Below are 15,498 nucleotides of genomic sequence, written 5' to 3' on the forward strand. Positions count from 1 at the left end.
TATTCAAAGTTTATTTCACAGGAACTGATCCTGAATCTGCTTCCTTCATTTCCTCTTTCACATTTGCATAAAAAGCTCTAACTGTAGGAAGTCTTTAGTCTGTCGTTTCAAATAGCTGTATCTGTTAGATGTATTTATTTAAATCTGCAGCTTGAACGTGCAGTATTTTTACAAAAACAACATTTTGTTTTAAACATTTTATTTACCGTACAATAAATACAGAACAAATATTACAACTCTCTACAGAAGCTCCGAGAGGCAAGTCTTTCTGGATGGTCGTCCCTCCTGTCTTTATGTCTCAGGAACAGGTGAGAAATAAAACGTAACCAGGATATTTTTCAGTGGAGCAGTATTACAGTTATAACAGTAGAGAACATGAACTTTGAGTATTTAACTCATAGGGTAGCGCTGCTCTCAAAATGACGTGAAATTCCAAATTAGGAAACGTGATCCTGATGAGTTTTTCCCGCCGTTTCACAAATTTAAGTAAATACTTGACGGCGCTCCTCTAAGGAAACGGTGAGCACCAAATCCTGTCCCTTTCAGAACTACAGCGTCACTGTTTCTTCCTCTCTTGCATTTTATCCGAGCTGTCATCTGCCTTTATCCGAGAACAGTTTCTTGTAGCGCCCGTAAGCCGCAGCGCTGATGATGACGTTCACCACAGCCGAGCCGTCGTCTGCATCCACCGCCACGTCCTGCACCGCGGACTCCTTATACAGCCAGCTGAGGACAGGAGACAGGACTCTTTAAAGTAGAGACTCTACATACTGATATACACCTGAACATCAGCAGGAGAGGACTCTTTAAAGTAGAGACACTACATACTGATATACACCTGAACATCAGCGGGAGAGGACTCTTTAAAGTAGAGACGCTACATACTGATATACAGCTGAACATCAGCGGGAGAGGACTCTTTAAAGTAGATACGCTACATACTAATATACACCTGAACATCAGCAGGAGAGGACTCTTTAAAGTAGAGACGCTACATACTAATATACACCTGAACATCAGCAGGAGAGGACTCTTTAAAGTAGAGACGCTACATACTGATATACACCTGAACATCAGCAGGAGAGGACTCTTTAAAGTAGAGACACTACATACCGATATACACCTGAACATCAGCAGGAGAGGACTCTTTAAAGTAGAGACACTACATACTGATATACACCTGAACATCAGCAGGAGAGGACTCTTTAAAGTAGAGACTCTACATACTGATATACACCTGAACATCAGCAGGAGAGGACTCTTTAAAGTAGAGACACTACATACTGATATACACCTGAACATCAGCAGGAGAGGACTCTTTAAAGTAGAGACACTACATACTGATATACACCTGAACATCAGCAGGAGAGGACTCTTTAAAGCGCTCTCACCTTAACTGAGGAGAGCTGAGGTCGACCTTCAGATCTAAAATGTGTTTCCCCGTTGACTTCAGGATCTCCTCCTCCACCGCTGCGCTCAGCTGGTCGAGGCCTCGCTGAGTCAGAGCGGAAATGGGCAGCACGTTCGGCTCCAGGCACTCATAACTGACAGGAAGAACTGTATTATCAGAGACATGGATGCACAACTATGACATCTCATTATTAAGTCTCCTTTTGCATCTTAATTTACGTTCTCAATACATCTTTTAAAGTGTGTGGTTATCTGCTTTATTCTCTTACTCGTCCACGAGGTCGATTTTATTGTGCACTTCGACCATGGAGCTCATCAGACGCTCGGGGGTCTCCAGGTTCTTCAGGACGCTCAGCACGTTCTGCTTCTGGTTCTCCGTCTCCGGGTGGCTGATGTCTCTGACGTGCACCAACAGATCCTGCACCAGACAGAGACATTTAAAATGAAACGAGTCACTCTGATTCCTTCCATCTGAATCCCTGGCTGTGTGCTGCAGGCTCTCACCGAGTGCTTGATGTCGTCCAGCGTGGCGGAGAAGGAGTCGATGAGCAGGTGGGGCAGCTGCGACAGGAAGCCGATGGTGTCCACGTAGAGGACGGGCATCTTGCAGGGCAGCAGGCCGCCGTGCACCGTCACGTCCAGCGTGGCGAACAGCTGGTCTCTGGGCTGCAGACCCCTGTCCCCCGTCAGAGCCTTGATCAGCGTGGTCTTTCCTGCACAGACAGAGGGAAGTGAGGTTAGCATCATCCAACATCATGATTAATATTAGCAGTGCACGTCTCAGGGAGGGCAGTGATTACATTTATTTACTTGAATAATTGAATATATTCGAGAGCAAGAAGGATTTTTTCCATTGCACATTAATTCTAGCTCAGTTACAACTGCAGGTATTTGAGACGATTCATTAAATGTATTCCAGTGCAATAATACAAGATCTTTTGTGCAACATTTACAATTATTTATGCACATTGATGATATTTTTCTTGAGGAACAAATACCATTATTACAGTGCAAAGATCGAATCCATGCTTTTGAAATAATCACATTTATTTTTGTGAACTAATTGACTTCTTTCTCCGGCATCCATTAAATTAATTTGGGTGAAATATAAAACATGTGTTTTTTAATAATTGGATTAAATAATTTGTTGTAGTGTATTCATTATATTTTCTAGTATCTGAAAGACATGTTTCCTAGAAGAATAATGACTATTTATTGAAGCGGATTAATTACATCTTTCTCTATACAGCGCATCAATAACATTTACTTAACATTAACTTACTTACACTTGCATTTGTTCTTAATAATTACATTTACTCTATGGCAATTATTAAATGTATTCTAATGCATTAATAAAGTTGAATTAAGAGCCTTAAAAACATTCATACGTGTGCAATAATTAAATGCATCCAAGCACAATAAGTATGTTTATCTAGTGCACGTGTCTCTGGACCATAATACTAATTATCTCCTGATAAAAAACATTTACATTTGATTGTTTTTTGAGTCCGTTTCCTGTGTCGATATCTCTCCTGTATTCTGTAAAGTGTAATGTTTCCCCTAACAGACCCCCCCTGTGAGCGGCCCCTCACCACAGTTGGTGTATCCGAGCACGGAGACCACGGGGAACTCCTTGTGTCTCCTCTGAGAGCGCAGCAGCTTCCTCTTCCTGCGGAGCTTCTCCAGAGCCGAGCGGATCTTCATCTCCCGCTCCTTCAGCAGACGCTGCTGCACCTCCATCAGGGTCTCACCTGCAGGGGGGGGGGGGGAAGACATGACATGTGTGAGAGTGTGTGTGTGTGTGTGTGTGTGTGTGTGTGTGTGTGTGTGTGTGTGTGTGTGTATCCATTTCTCTCTTGATTGTTACCTGAGCCTCCGATGTATCTGGCTCCTCCGCCCTGCTGATCCAAGTTTGCCATTTCGTTTCTCAGACGGGATCTGACACGGTGAAAGAAAGTTCACATTCAATTCAATTTGAAACCCTTAATTAAAGGGACATTTTGAGGGTGAAAACTTACCTTAACAAAGGGATTTCCGCCAGAGAGATCTGTAACTTTGCCTCTTTGGTCCGGGCGTTGCAGCGGAAGATGTGCAGCACCACGGAGTATCTGTCGAACACCTTCACCCCCCACGCCTCCTCGAACTCCCGCTGTGTGGAGTGCAACAAATGTTATTATCGATTAATCCGTCAAATGATTTACTAGATTCATTATTTGGTCGGAAAATATTAAGAAATAGCGATCCTGGGCGGTCGCATAGCTCAGTGGGTAGAGCTGGCGGCCATATGCTGGGGTTTGATGCAGTGGACCCAGGTTCAGATCCAGCCTGAGACCTTTTGCCGCACCTCATCCCCTCTCTCTCCCCATTTCTCATCAGTCTCTATATTTAAGGCACTGGTTGCCCAAAACATTCTTCAGAAATGTCAATCCTAGAGTCCAAGGAGTTGTCTTTAAATGTCTGAAATACACTTTATTTTATAAACCAGAAGCAGAAAACAAACCAATGATTAGTTGTCTGTCGCTTGATTGGTTTTAATTATCTTGGCATTTTTAGTTTAGGGTGTCACTCTCAGCTCGTTGCGGTCAGGAAGAAGCTTTCACTCAAAGACGGAAAGAGAAGCTGTCTAACAAAACTGTTTTCAACGTCTAATAACTCTGATTAGATATTTGCTCTTTGGCTCCCACAGGGAAACTGCACCGTGAAAAATAGCAGATTGATTATGTTAATCCCTTTAATGCTGACCTATCATTGCTGCTCTAAAATGAATCAGGCTGTTTATTCAAGTTGGTTTTCCCATGAGTGTGAAAAGTGTTAGTGTGCAAAGCTTCACCTCCGACCCGGGAGAGAGGCGCTCCACGTTCACAAACACGGCGTTGATTCCTGCAGTGTGTCTGATTCTCTCTGAGGAGGAAGTAAAAGCTGTCAGATATTTACCTCCCCAGACTCACAGAGAGCACAGCGGAGCACATGTTACCTGTCAGAAGCTGGAAGTTTCCTTTCCCAAAGATCTTCTTCTTCTCTGGAGTTTTGGTGGAGAGGACGAGCGTATCGATGACTCTCCAGTTCTCCAGCGTGTTCACCAGACCCTCGGCCTCCGCCATCATCAGCCCGGCTGCACAGAGAACACGACTGAAATACTTCAACTCTTTTCTGAAGTACATCACCTCAGTCCTTCCTCCCCTCCGTTAGACTCACCTGTGGTCAGGTGCTGCTTCCTGCTCCCCCACTTCACATCTGGATGCACGATGAAGACTCTGAGCTGCTGACCCGGAGTGAGGTCTACAGGAGCGTAATGCAGGAACAGCTCCTCCACCTCCCGGTCATCCAGGAAATCCTCTCCTTCCTCATCCTCCTCATCCTCTTCGTCTCCTGCTGCTGCTGCTGACCCCTGATCTGAACTCATCCGGGTCCCGCCCCCTGCAGGAGGAGGACAGTGCAAACCCTCTGCACAGAGAGGACAGTCCTGCAGCTGCTTCCTGTGAAGGGTTTCTGTTTCCTGCGAATGGAGGATTGTATTTGTGGAAATCAATTTAATGCATTCACAGTTGTTGTTGTTGTTGTTGTTGTTGTTGTTGCTTTAATTGTGCAATTTATTTAGACACACTTTATAAATCCCACCAGAGGAATCAGTCTGTTTCACTCTGTATGTAGCGACAAAACTCCCATTGAGTTATCTCGCTGAGAGGCTCATTATTTTGACCCGATACAAGAAGAGTCCAGGCTGTGGTTGTTGTTGTTGTTGTTGTTGTTGTTGTTTGTTGGAGTAAATACCTTCCACCACAGCCAGGTGATAACTGCCGGAAGTGACCAAATATAACATAAATAATAAGTAATAGCTAATTAAGCATGTGGGCTCCTCCGCTGTGGGTATACATGTATACTGTAATCTTGTTAAGAGGAAATATAGGGATGAACTTAAAGAGGTGCACACGGAAAACATGAATACAAACAGTGCTATTGTTTAAATGTAGTTTGAAGTATCTTTGAAATATATTTAGCTCTTTGGGAAACAGGAGAAAGGTAAATCAGTCATTGGAATATCAGATTTTCCACACAGGCACAGGACTCGTATATATTTGGTCTGAACTACACACCTTTTCCCAGGGTTTGTTGACCTGTATTAAATCACCTTACCTGCAGCATGAAGCAGTGTGCACGCGGCTCTGTGTGCGCGCGGGGCTCCCTGCAGCAGTGGGAGGGGGGGCAGCCGAGAGAAGATCCTCCTCAGTATTGTCATGATGCCATTTCATTAAACTAACTTTATATCTTCTTCATATCTAAGTTACTCATAAACAAACTCACAGAGATCATGCTACTGCGCAGCCATCTTAGCGCATGCGCAGTGGGGCTGGTTCTTCTTCCTTGTGGATGACAGGAACCTGCAGAGCCACACTGACACCTGCTGGAGCAACAGGAGGAACTATATATATATATATAATTACCACTAAAACATTGTACTGTATTATAAAAGCGAGATGTATTTATTATTATATTTCAAATAAAGAGAGTGATATTAAATAATCGGCTCATCATGTTAGGCTCATAACATGAAATTAGGAGAAAGCAGGAAATAGTTTGAGTCAGAAAACAATTTATTTTTGGAATAGTTTTAAGATGAAATTATTTTGCAAATGATAAAATAATTGTTTGAATAAAATATGAATATGATCTTCAGATATTTTGTCATTTGTTTTAAAAAGTTGCTTCTTTGTGGTTTGGATCAAATGAGAAAGGATAAATATTGTGTGATTGTTTTACCTGATGTGTCACGCTGTGCACGTTTTCATGTCGTGGAGCATCACCGTGATTATTACGCAGGCGCCTGGGTGTGGCCGCGTGACGTCAAAACGAGTCAGACAGGTAGACAGTTCTCCATAAACAGTCAATCCAGGATGTATGGCGATACACACTGAGGGAGATTTACAGGTGTGTCTGTGAGTGAGCATACATGCTAACAGTTTATATCTTTATGTTATCAGAGGTTTTTATTTAACGCGCAGCTCAGGAATGGACCAACAAGCTGCAGCATGCTGACAGGACCTTACACTGAGGGAAGGTGTGTGTCTGTGTCACCTGAGGATAGGAACGTGAAGTCAGGCTTGCCTTATGTTGGGAATGGACCTGACTGCGTTTTCCGGAAGAAAGAGGAGACTGTCTGTGGAGAGGTTTCTGGTGGTTCACGCGCGGACTGTCCCTGATAGGGGGGTCCTGGCTGCGGATTGGAGGACAGTGTTCCTGCTGCTGCTGCTGCTGCCCGTCTGCTGCAGTGGGGGTGAGGACTGTATTATACTCAAGTACTTATGTACAATTTAGAGGTACTTATACTTTACTTGAGTATGTAATTGTAATTTAGTTCACCTGCAGTAAATCCAGCAGCTACCCTGCAGTATACAAAGCCATTCAAACTAGCTGCACCTTTACCAGCTCTGAGAACACTTTAATGATCAATCATTATAAAACATATCAGAGATATTATTCTGAAATGGACCAATCAGACAATGACTACTTTTACTGTCGCTACTTTAAGTACATTTAGAGGAGAGTACTTTCTACTTTCACTGGAGGAACATTTAGAATACTTTTACTGTGACAGAGTATTCCTACACTCTGGTACTTCTACTTTACTCAAGTACAAGACCTGAGTACTTCTACTTTACTCAAGTACAAGACCTGAGTACTTCTACTTTACTCAAGTACAAGATCTGAGTACTTCTACTTTACTCAAGAACAAGATCTGAGTACTTCTACTTTACTCAAGTACAAGATCTGAGTACTTCTACTACTTAAGTACAAGATCTGAGTACTTCTACTTTACTCAAGTACAAGATCTGAGTACTTCTACTTTACTCAAGAACAAGATCTGAGTACTTCTACTTTACTCAAGTACAAGATCTGAGTACTTCTACTACTTAAGTACAAGATCTGAGTACTTCTACTACTTAAGTACTTTTTACTCAATATTTATGGTTTCTCATTATCCCCCCCCCCCCCCCCCCCCAGAGGAGGAGTGTGTGCTGGGTTTGGTGGGCCGTCCTGTCTCCCTGTCCTGCTTTCTCCCCCAGCTGTTGACCTCCGTGAACCTGTCCATCGAGTGGCGGCGGGGGAAGGAGGTGGTGCTGCGGTCGGTGTGGAGGGAGGATGGAGTGCTGGAGGAGTGGAGCGTCCACAGGTTCTCCACCCCGGAGGATGCCTCGCTCTCTGGGAACCTCTCCCTGCAGCTGCCCAGCGTGGAGGCCTCGGAGAACACCACCTACTACAGTCTGGTGGAGACCTCCGGGGGGAACAGCAGCTCGGAGCTGTGCAGCGTCTGTCTGCGCACGGCAGGTCAGTGACAACCGGCTGCCAGATACAGAAACATCCAGTTGTTTTTAATACTGGAAATCCTGCAGGACCCTCTGAACATGGTAGTTATTGAGGTAGTAGTGTCCATTTCTCCGGTGGACACAGGTGGAACACAACGGTTGCTCATGTAAAAGTAAATGGTCCTTTTTATTCATCCTATTCACTCTGCTGCTGTTGGAATTTAAAGACATGTCCTCAAGTAGAGTGCATGCACGGGTCATGTGTAACATCCAGAACATTTTTACACAAAATGCATTGAAATAAATATTAGTCACAAAAACCAATATTTTTGATGTGTGATTGGTGTGTGTTTGGCGTGTGTTTGGTGTGTGTTTGGTGTGTGTTTGGTGTGTGTTTGGTGTGTGTTTGGTGTGTGTTGCAGCCAGTTTCAGCGACCCCCTGCTGCAGAGGGAGGAGTCTCTGCATGGAGGGCCGGAGGCGGTGTTTTCCTGTCAGTCCAGCGGGGGTTTCCCTGAGCCCACTCTGACCTGGCTCATCAACGACACGGAGGACCCCCCCCCGGGCGCCGTGACCACCATCACCACCCCCCTCTCCGACATCTGGCTGTTCAACATCAGCAGCCGCCTCACCGTCAACATCTCCAAAGACGGCAGCGTCACCTGCCTCGTGAAGAACCCCGCCCTCAACGAGACCCTCACCTCCACATCCTGTGAGTGGACCTTAATGCCAGAAAGACATCGGAGGAGAAGCCAGAAAATAAAAGGACATTTAAATATAATTAATTAGCTTAGAGAACTTTATGGAGGCAATTCAGTTAGCCTCTTACCAAAATAAAAGGCGTACAAACAGCTGTGAGCATGTAAAGCCTCCTGTATCTATTTAAAGATCATACAGGTACTTTCAGTGTCCTCAAGTAAGAGGAGCAAGTGGAGCCATTAAAGGTATGATGAGGTTTAGGGGATTCATTTGTGTCTCTAACACGCACTGCTGTTACGATCTGGAAAGACATGCAGTACAAATTAGAGGTACTTATTTATAATGATTTGAGTACTTGTATGTTTAATATTCAGTGATCAGGTTTATTTTAGATTGTGTTATTCAGATGAGGTTACGCGAGGGAACTAGTTTAATGTTTTTAAAGTGACCCTCTTCTGTTCCTGTGTGTTCAGACTCGGTGAGGCGCAGCGCGGTACGCAGCCGGGCCTCCGAGGCGATGTGGATCTTCAGCACGGCGCTGTGTGTGGTGGTGGGAGTGATGGTGCTGACGGGGGTCGCTTACCAGATCAACCTGGACCGGATCAGCAAGAGGAAGAAGCAGGACTTCGAGAAGGAGCAGTCCAGAGGTAGACGGGTCTCTGCGGCTTTCAGTGATTAATCCGGAAGATTATTCTCTATATTATTGGTTTGGTCATAACACATTGATCCCAGTTTCTCAGAGGCCAAGGCGGTGTCGTTAAAGTTCCGAAGATATTCACCTTAATGTGATATGAAACTGAGAATGAAAAATAGCTTTTAAAGACATTTCTGCAAGAGAAATGAGGTGAAAGGAGTGTAAAGTTGTATGAAAGGTCCGAAAAATATGTGATAAATGTCCAGAATGTTATGGAATAGAATTTATGCCAAATGTTCTTATTTTTAGACAGCATTCAAAGACACTTCTGCAAGAAAATATCATGTAAATATTAATCAACTATTAAAAGATTATTTTTATAAGTAGTGTAAACTCAGAGAAGAAGTTTTAAAAATCTGTAAAAATGTCTAAAGTAATTTTGTCTGATAAAAGTCCAAAGAAATCGATGTCAAATTCATTCAGAAATTGTGAAAAAATCCGAAAAATTGTCAGATTTTATTATTATTTGTAAGTTTTTTTGCTAGGCTCAATCTTCACAATTGCAAGGTTTTAAAAAACATTTAAAGAATTTTTTCAGGAAAGATTTACATTTTTAATCAATTATCAAAATAGTTGGAATCACTTTTTATCCGAAACAATTCAATATGTCAGATAAATGAAGTAATAAGAACAATATTTTAGATATATATCCTAGATCTCGAAGGACGTGTGTATTTACTGAAATGTCTTTTTATTTTTCAGGATATAAAAGAAGCTATCCAGACAAAGAGGAGGTGGAGGCGATGAGGCCGGAGAGGAATGAGAGCGAGGTTTAAAGAACAGTTCACTGATGTGTAAATATTTATTTGCTTTACCCGGTTTCCTTTCAATGTTAAGACAAGAGGTAGGTTGTAAAAAAATACGCTTTAAAATTAGTTTTATAAGAAAACACAATACAAGCTTTATTAACACAAAATATATAAATATAAATATATTTGTTTTTATCAGATAGCAGTTATTTTTGTCTGGTACGATTTGATGTGTTTTAGTTGTTTTTTAGTGTTCTTATTTTGGGATATTATTCTCTGTGTGTGAAAATAAAATGACATTAAAACAGATTAAAACAGGAGATTTAGTTTTTTATTTATTTTACAGCATATTTTCTTTTTACATTTGAAATATCTACTATCAAAATCACACATCATATAATCTGCAAAAAAAGGACAAAGCTGATTTAATTTACTGTCGCATTTTGTAGAAAAATGTTTAAAATTAAATGCATTAAATGGTGCAGATTGTCTCATTAAGGAAGCTCTAAAATAATTCATTTTCATTTATTTAAATGACAATGTTCTACTTACAAAATCCATCAAAATGTAGTTTTTCTGAACTCATTTGAGCCCCAGCATCACACTGAATAAATCACGGCTTCTTAGTGAGCCCCTCGATCAGCCCCTCCTGTTTCCTCAGTGAGACTTCAGAGAAGCATCAGAGACAGTGTTTGTCCGTTCGTCCGTCTCTTCTCTGCGATCAGCTGTTTTCTCGCTGCACAGACGTCACATCGTAGAGGTCGTGTCGGCGCTGAGATGTAATCGGGATCTGCTGCCGGACGTCGGCTAAATACTGCAGGTCTGGGATAGAGAGATGGAATCAGGACGATTATAAAGGAAATAAAAAACTGTCCTGCACTAAAGAGGACCTTTTTCTGGGTTGTCCCTTTCCTGTAGTATGTGCCATAGGTTTTAATGCATGTAAATGGTCTGCAAAGGCTAAAATCCCTGTGTTTTTGAACATTAAAGTGATTCATTATGACGAATCATTTTCAGATATCATGCATCTCTTGGTCTTCCACTCACCAATGTCTGCATAAATGACTTCCTCTTCGGCTCCGGCCTTTGAGATCACTTCTCCCCTGCAACGAATAATTTACAACAATCACAGAAAACAAAACAACACTCTCAATATTCAGGGAAACATTCATACTCTAACTGAACTGTACTTAGTTACTTAGTTAGCAGAGCAAAAATAAAACCAAACTGTATGAATAATCCAAACCTACTCTTCTCATGTTTCTGCAGCTTTGATTTGTTCAATACTAACAAGAACGTGCAAACAATATTGTTGAATTGATAATTAAAAAGCGTTATTGCAAATGTCTTTCTTCTGCAACCCTTAGACATCTTTCTCTTCCAGTCACACAGCTGTTCTGAGGGCCGCATGTCCCTGTTCCCGTACCATGGGTTAACTACGGTGCTGTGTCCCCACGCCACGTAGGAAGAGGACTCGTCTCGAGCAGGAGACGCTGTGGCCACGTACAGCTGGTTATCCACCGCCCTGCAGAGAGACCAAGACACCTCTTAGATCACAAGGCTCTGAAAGCTCCTCTCAAACAGTATAAACGTTCATTATTATCACACCACTGACATGCATTCACTGTGTCTGGTGTTGCTTCTGATGCAGGACACATTGCACATGTTAAATAAATGCAGCGCAGAAAGGATCCAACCGGGGTTACAGGTTTCCTCTTCCCAACCTCCATCTCTCTATCAAAGCTCCTGTAGTCATGTCTGAGTCGCTTCAGTCCCATTATTAACTTGAATCAACCCCAGTATGAGACGTCTGATTCCCTCTGATGAACATTAACCTGGCTCTCTGCAGCAGCTCCCAGTGAGCCGGACCAGTCGTCATGTTGAAGGCTCCGGGATACACCAGCAGCTGGCAGCCTGAGGACACAGAACAACCACGTTAAATCACCTTTCAAATCAGCCCAGATTACAGTTGGATAACCTCCTCTCACCTCGTCTGCCGTACAGCTGAGCCAGCTCTGCAAACCGGATATCGTAGCAGATCCCCACGCCCACTTTACAGAACGCTGGGAGGAGGGGGGACACAGGGGGGGGGTCATACTTTAAGATGTATTTCATGTTAGATTACGAGCCGCCGGAGTATCGTCTCTTACGTGTTTCAAACATGGACAAAGCGTCTCCTGGACTCAGCGTCTCAGACTCCTGGAAGCGGATTTTCCCCGGCACGTCGATGTCAAAGAGGTGAATCTGGAAGACATCACCTGCTGTGATCTCTGAGAAATAAACCATTCACAGACTGGAGTTGATGTTCCCGTACCTTCCTGTGCTTCAGAATGATTTTCCCGTCAGGCCCAAACACGATGCAGCTGTTGTATAACTTCCCTCCGTCCGCCTCAGGGATCGATCCTGGAGAACGAACGAATGCCAGATACATTACATCAGCAGGAGAGGACTCTTTAAAGTAGAGACTCTACATACTGATATACACCTGAACATCAGCAGGAGAGGACTCTTTAAAGTAGAGACACTACATACTGATATACACCTGAACATCAGCAGGAGAGGACTCTTTAAAGTAGAGACACTACATACTGATATACACCTGAACATCAGCAGGAGAGGACTCTTTAAAGTAGAGACACTACATACTGATATACACCTGAACATCAGCAGGAGAGGACTCTTTAAAGTAGAGACACTACTACTGATATACACCTGAACATCAGCAGGAGAGGACTCTTTAAAGTAGAGACTCTACATACTGATATACACCTGAACATCAGCAGGAGAGGACTCTTTAAAGTAGAGACATCTACATACTGATATACACCTGAACATCAGCAGGAGAGGACTCTTTAAAGTAGAGACGCTACATACTGATATACACCTGAACATCAGCAGGAGAGGACTCTTTAAAGTAGAGACACTACATACTGATATACACCTGAACATCAGCAGGAGAGGACTCTTTAAAGTAGAGACTCTACATACTGATATACACCTGAACATCAGCAGGAGAGGACTCTTTAAAGTAGAGACACTACATACTGATATACACCTGATCATCAGCAGGAGAGGACTCTTTAAAGTAGAGATACTACATACTGATCGGAGGGTGGAGTCCTTACCTCCTACCAGGTAGATCTGGTTCTCTCCGGGCTGCCGGGCTGCCTCTGACAGCAGCTCTGTGGACTCTCCGGGGATCCTCTCTGCGTACTGAGAGAAGAAGCTGGTGCCGTACGGAGAATTAAAACACTCCTGTAACGATGACGATAGAAAGTACGTGTTTCAGTTTCACATTAGACGCTTCTTTGGCTGTAACACAATGACATGCTGCATTAGTCCCACTCCACACATAAATAAGACAAGCTATATCTATATATACAAAGCCCGAGATGTCCCTTTTCCACACTTCATCTCAGTCTGAATAGGACTGAAGTAGCTGTCATTTGTTCTATTAATTCTCAAAGCTCTGGGTTATGGGACCACAGAGGGTCAATGTTTTGAAATCCCTTGTTTATACCGAGACCCCCCCTCACTGACCGGCAGCAGCACCAGGTTGCCCCCCCGCCCGGCCGCCTCCTTCACCAGCCTCCGGGCTCGGCTCAGGTTGTCGGCCTTCACCCCCCCCACCTGCAGCTGCACCACAGCCAGGCGGAACTCTGAGGAAAGAACACTGTGTTTATGAAACGACTTGATAACTTAGAATACATTCTAATTTCTGATTATTTTTAACCTCTGATTTGACCAAATAACGTACGATACTAATATGAAAAATGTATAAATTAAATTGCAAAATCATTGCACATCACATCCATCTACCACATAACACACATGTATTGTAATTATTGTAGCATAAATGTCACTTACATGATTTAATTTCATTCAAACGATCATTTCTCCACTTTTGTTCCACTCTTAAGTTTATTTTACCCATAATTTAGTTTATCAAATCTGTTTCTCTGCACTCTACTGTTATGTATTTCTGATTAACCATTACACAAATGCTTAACTGCAGTTTGTTGGTTAGAACATGTACTTTGTATTTGCCCAGACTGCAATGCTGCATTCATTTAAAGTCACTGTGTCAAATAACATGGACGTAATGAAAAACAAATACTTAAGAACATCATTCCACGACACTACAATAAGAATTTAAATAAAAAAGGTCTGGCAATTTAGCAAGCAGGTTTTGAAAGCAAACATTGTTTTTTTGTCGATAAAACGACCGTTTATTGACAGTCCCTAAGTGAAACCAACTTGCAGTTTGATTTGCATTCTTTCATTATTCAGTATATTGCATTGATTTAAATTCGGTTTCTATTTCCCTGCATTTTACTGATTATATAGTCTGATTAATGCATTCAACTGCATTTCGTTTTATTAGACAACGAGCATACACATGTAATTTGTGCAAAGACAATAAAGGATGTGAGACATAATAATGAAAGAAGCACAACAACAACAAAATGTATGCACAGGCTAATTTAAATACTCTGAATTAACAGAACAGCAGATCAACAGTCTCAACTTTAACACAGTGTAGATCAGACAAAGCTGTAAGTGCACTTGGTTTAATGCCCTCCTTTAAATACATTTAAATAAACGCCATACTTACTGGACATTGCTTTAGCTAAAGTGGACATGGGTCTGTTTGGGTTCACAGTCCAGAGCAGACAGCCGGATGTGGTTCAGGATTTCAGAATAAGAGTGGCTTTGTTTAGCGAGGGTCTTTAAAACAACACACACTGACACAAACATTAACACTGATGGCACAGTATTTATAATCAGTTGTGTTTTTCATCTTAAAGTCACACTCATATTAATACTAGAGTTTATGTGGCGTTCACAACCTTTATTTTAAAGTCTAGTGACGGAAGTGACGTCACAAGGGGGCGGGTCCTTCTCTGCCAATCCAGTTCGTCTCCTCATTGGTTCTTCTTCTTCTTCGTTGGTGTTTAGAGGCGGTAGGCGTCCAGGGCCGGCGTTGCCTTACTGCCTTCTAGTAGATAAATGTCTAAACGACCTTTTCCACTTTGTTCTTTAAACCAGTGTCTTTATTTTAGAGACAAATTGACCAACAGAACTTGTGTCGTGTTATCCAGTGACTTAAAATACAAGCAGAACTGTATGAAAAGTGTGTTTGTGTGTGTGTGTGTGTGTGTGTGTGTGTGTGTGTGTGTGTGTGTGTGTGTGTGTGTGTGTGTGTGTGTGTCATCTTGAGCAGAGGACTTAGCTGCTGGATAGCTCAGTGGTTAGTTACCATTCCGATTACCCCCCCCCCCCTTTTAACTCTGTATCTCCAATAAAGTAACTAGCAAAATAAAGGATAGGTAGCGGTATCTGCTCTTAGTTCTTTTCATGTATTTCCCTTTGTCTAATACATACCTGTGTGTTTGTGGAAAGTGATTTTGGTCACACTTTTACTGTATGGCAACTAATTCAAACATTTTCCATTGACTTTATTTACCAAAATCAAAGAAATGCACTTTTATTTGTGTATTTTAACCAAAGAGACACACAACTCTACAACTCTGGAGTCATCTATCTATTCCATTATAAGAACAGGAGAGCATTAATATAGGAAGTAGTTTCACTGCGTAATAGTGGAGTTATTGAATATTTCCAAAAATGAAACCTCAGTGGGGG

At 42.4% G+C, this 15,498-nt stretch overlaps 3 protein-coding genes across 3 annotated transcripts; 1 reads left to right on the forward strand and 2 right to left on the reverse strand.

Annotated features, from left to right (window-relative positions):
• Positions 1–182: 182 nt before the first annotated feature.
• On the reverse strand, positions 183–5,779 carry gtpbp6 (GTP binding protein 6 (putative)). The gene is given in 13 exon segments (XM_063890542.1): positions 183–726; positions 1,392–1,544; positions 1,680–1,828; positions 1,915–2,123; positions 3,003–3,161; positions 3,278–3,348; positions 3,429–3,559; positions 4,241–4,311; positions 4,385–4,522; positions 4,606–4,774; positions 4,777–4,802; positions 4,805–4,906; positions 5,545–5,779. Coding segments are annotated over 13 exon segments (1,614 nt in total). The 5' UTR covers positions 5,648–5,779; the 3' UTR covers positions 183–593.
• Positions 5,780–6,258: 479 nt separating this feature from the next.
• LOC134870185 (ICOS ligand-like) lies at positions 6,259–11,043 on the forward strand. The gene is made up of 5 exons (XM_063892257.1): positions 6,259–6,682; positions 7,411–7,734; positions 8,135–8,422; positions 8,883–9,056; positions 9,806–11,043. The coding sequence occupies exons 1-5, from the start codon at positions 6,517–6,519 to the stop codon at positions 9,877–9,879; spliced, it is 1,026 nt and encodes a 341-aa protein (XP_063748327.1). The 5' UTR covers positions 6,259–6,516; the 3' UTR covers positions 9,880–11,043.
• On the reverse strand, positions 10,162–14,691 carry nit2 (nitrilase family, member 2). The gene is made up of 10 exons (XM_063892258.1): positions 14,468–14,691; positions 13,393–13,511; positions 12,978–13,107; positions 12,167–12,255; positions 12,003–12,096; positions 11,841–11,915; positions 11,688–11,766; positions 11,279–11,377; positions 10,900–10,955; positions 10,162–10,674 (listed from the first exon to the last, which is right to left on the reverse strand). The coding sequence occupies exons 1-10, from the start codon at positions 14,493–14,495 to the stop codon at positions 10,574–10,576; spliced, it is 870 nt and encodes a 289-aa protein (XP_063748328.1). The 5' UTR covers positions 14,496–14,691; the 3' UTR covers positions 10,162–10,573.
• Between the last annotated feature and the right edge of the window lie 807 nt (positions 14,692–15,498).

Source organism: Eleginops maclovinus, chromosome 9, assembly GCF_036324505.1.
Source record: "Eleginops maclovinus isolate JMC-PN-2008 ecotype Puerto Natales chromosome 9, JC_Emac_rtc_rv5, whole genome shotgun sequence".
In the NCBI taxonomy this organism is placed as follows: Eukaryota; Metazoa; Chordata; class Actinopteri; order Perciformes; family Eleginopidae; genus Eleginops; species Eleginops maclovinus.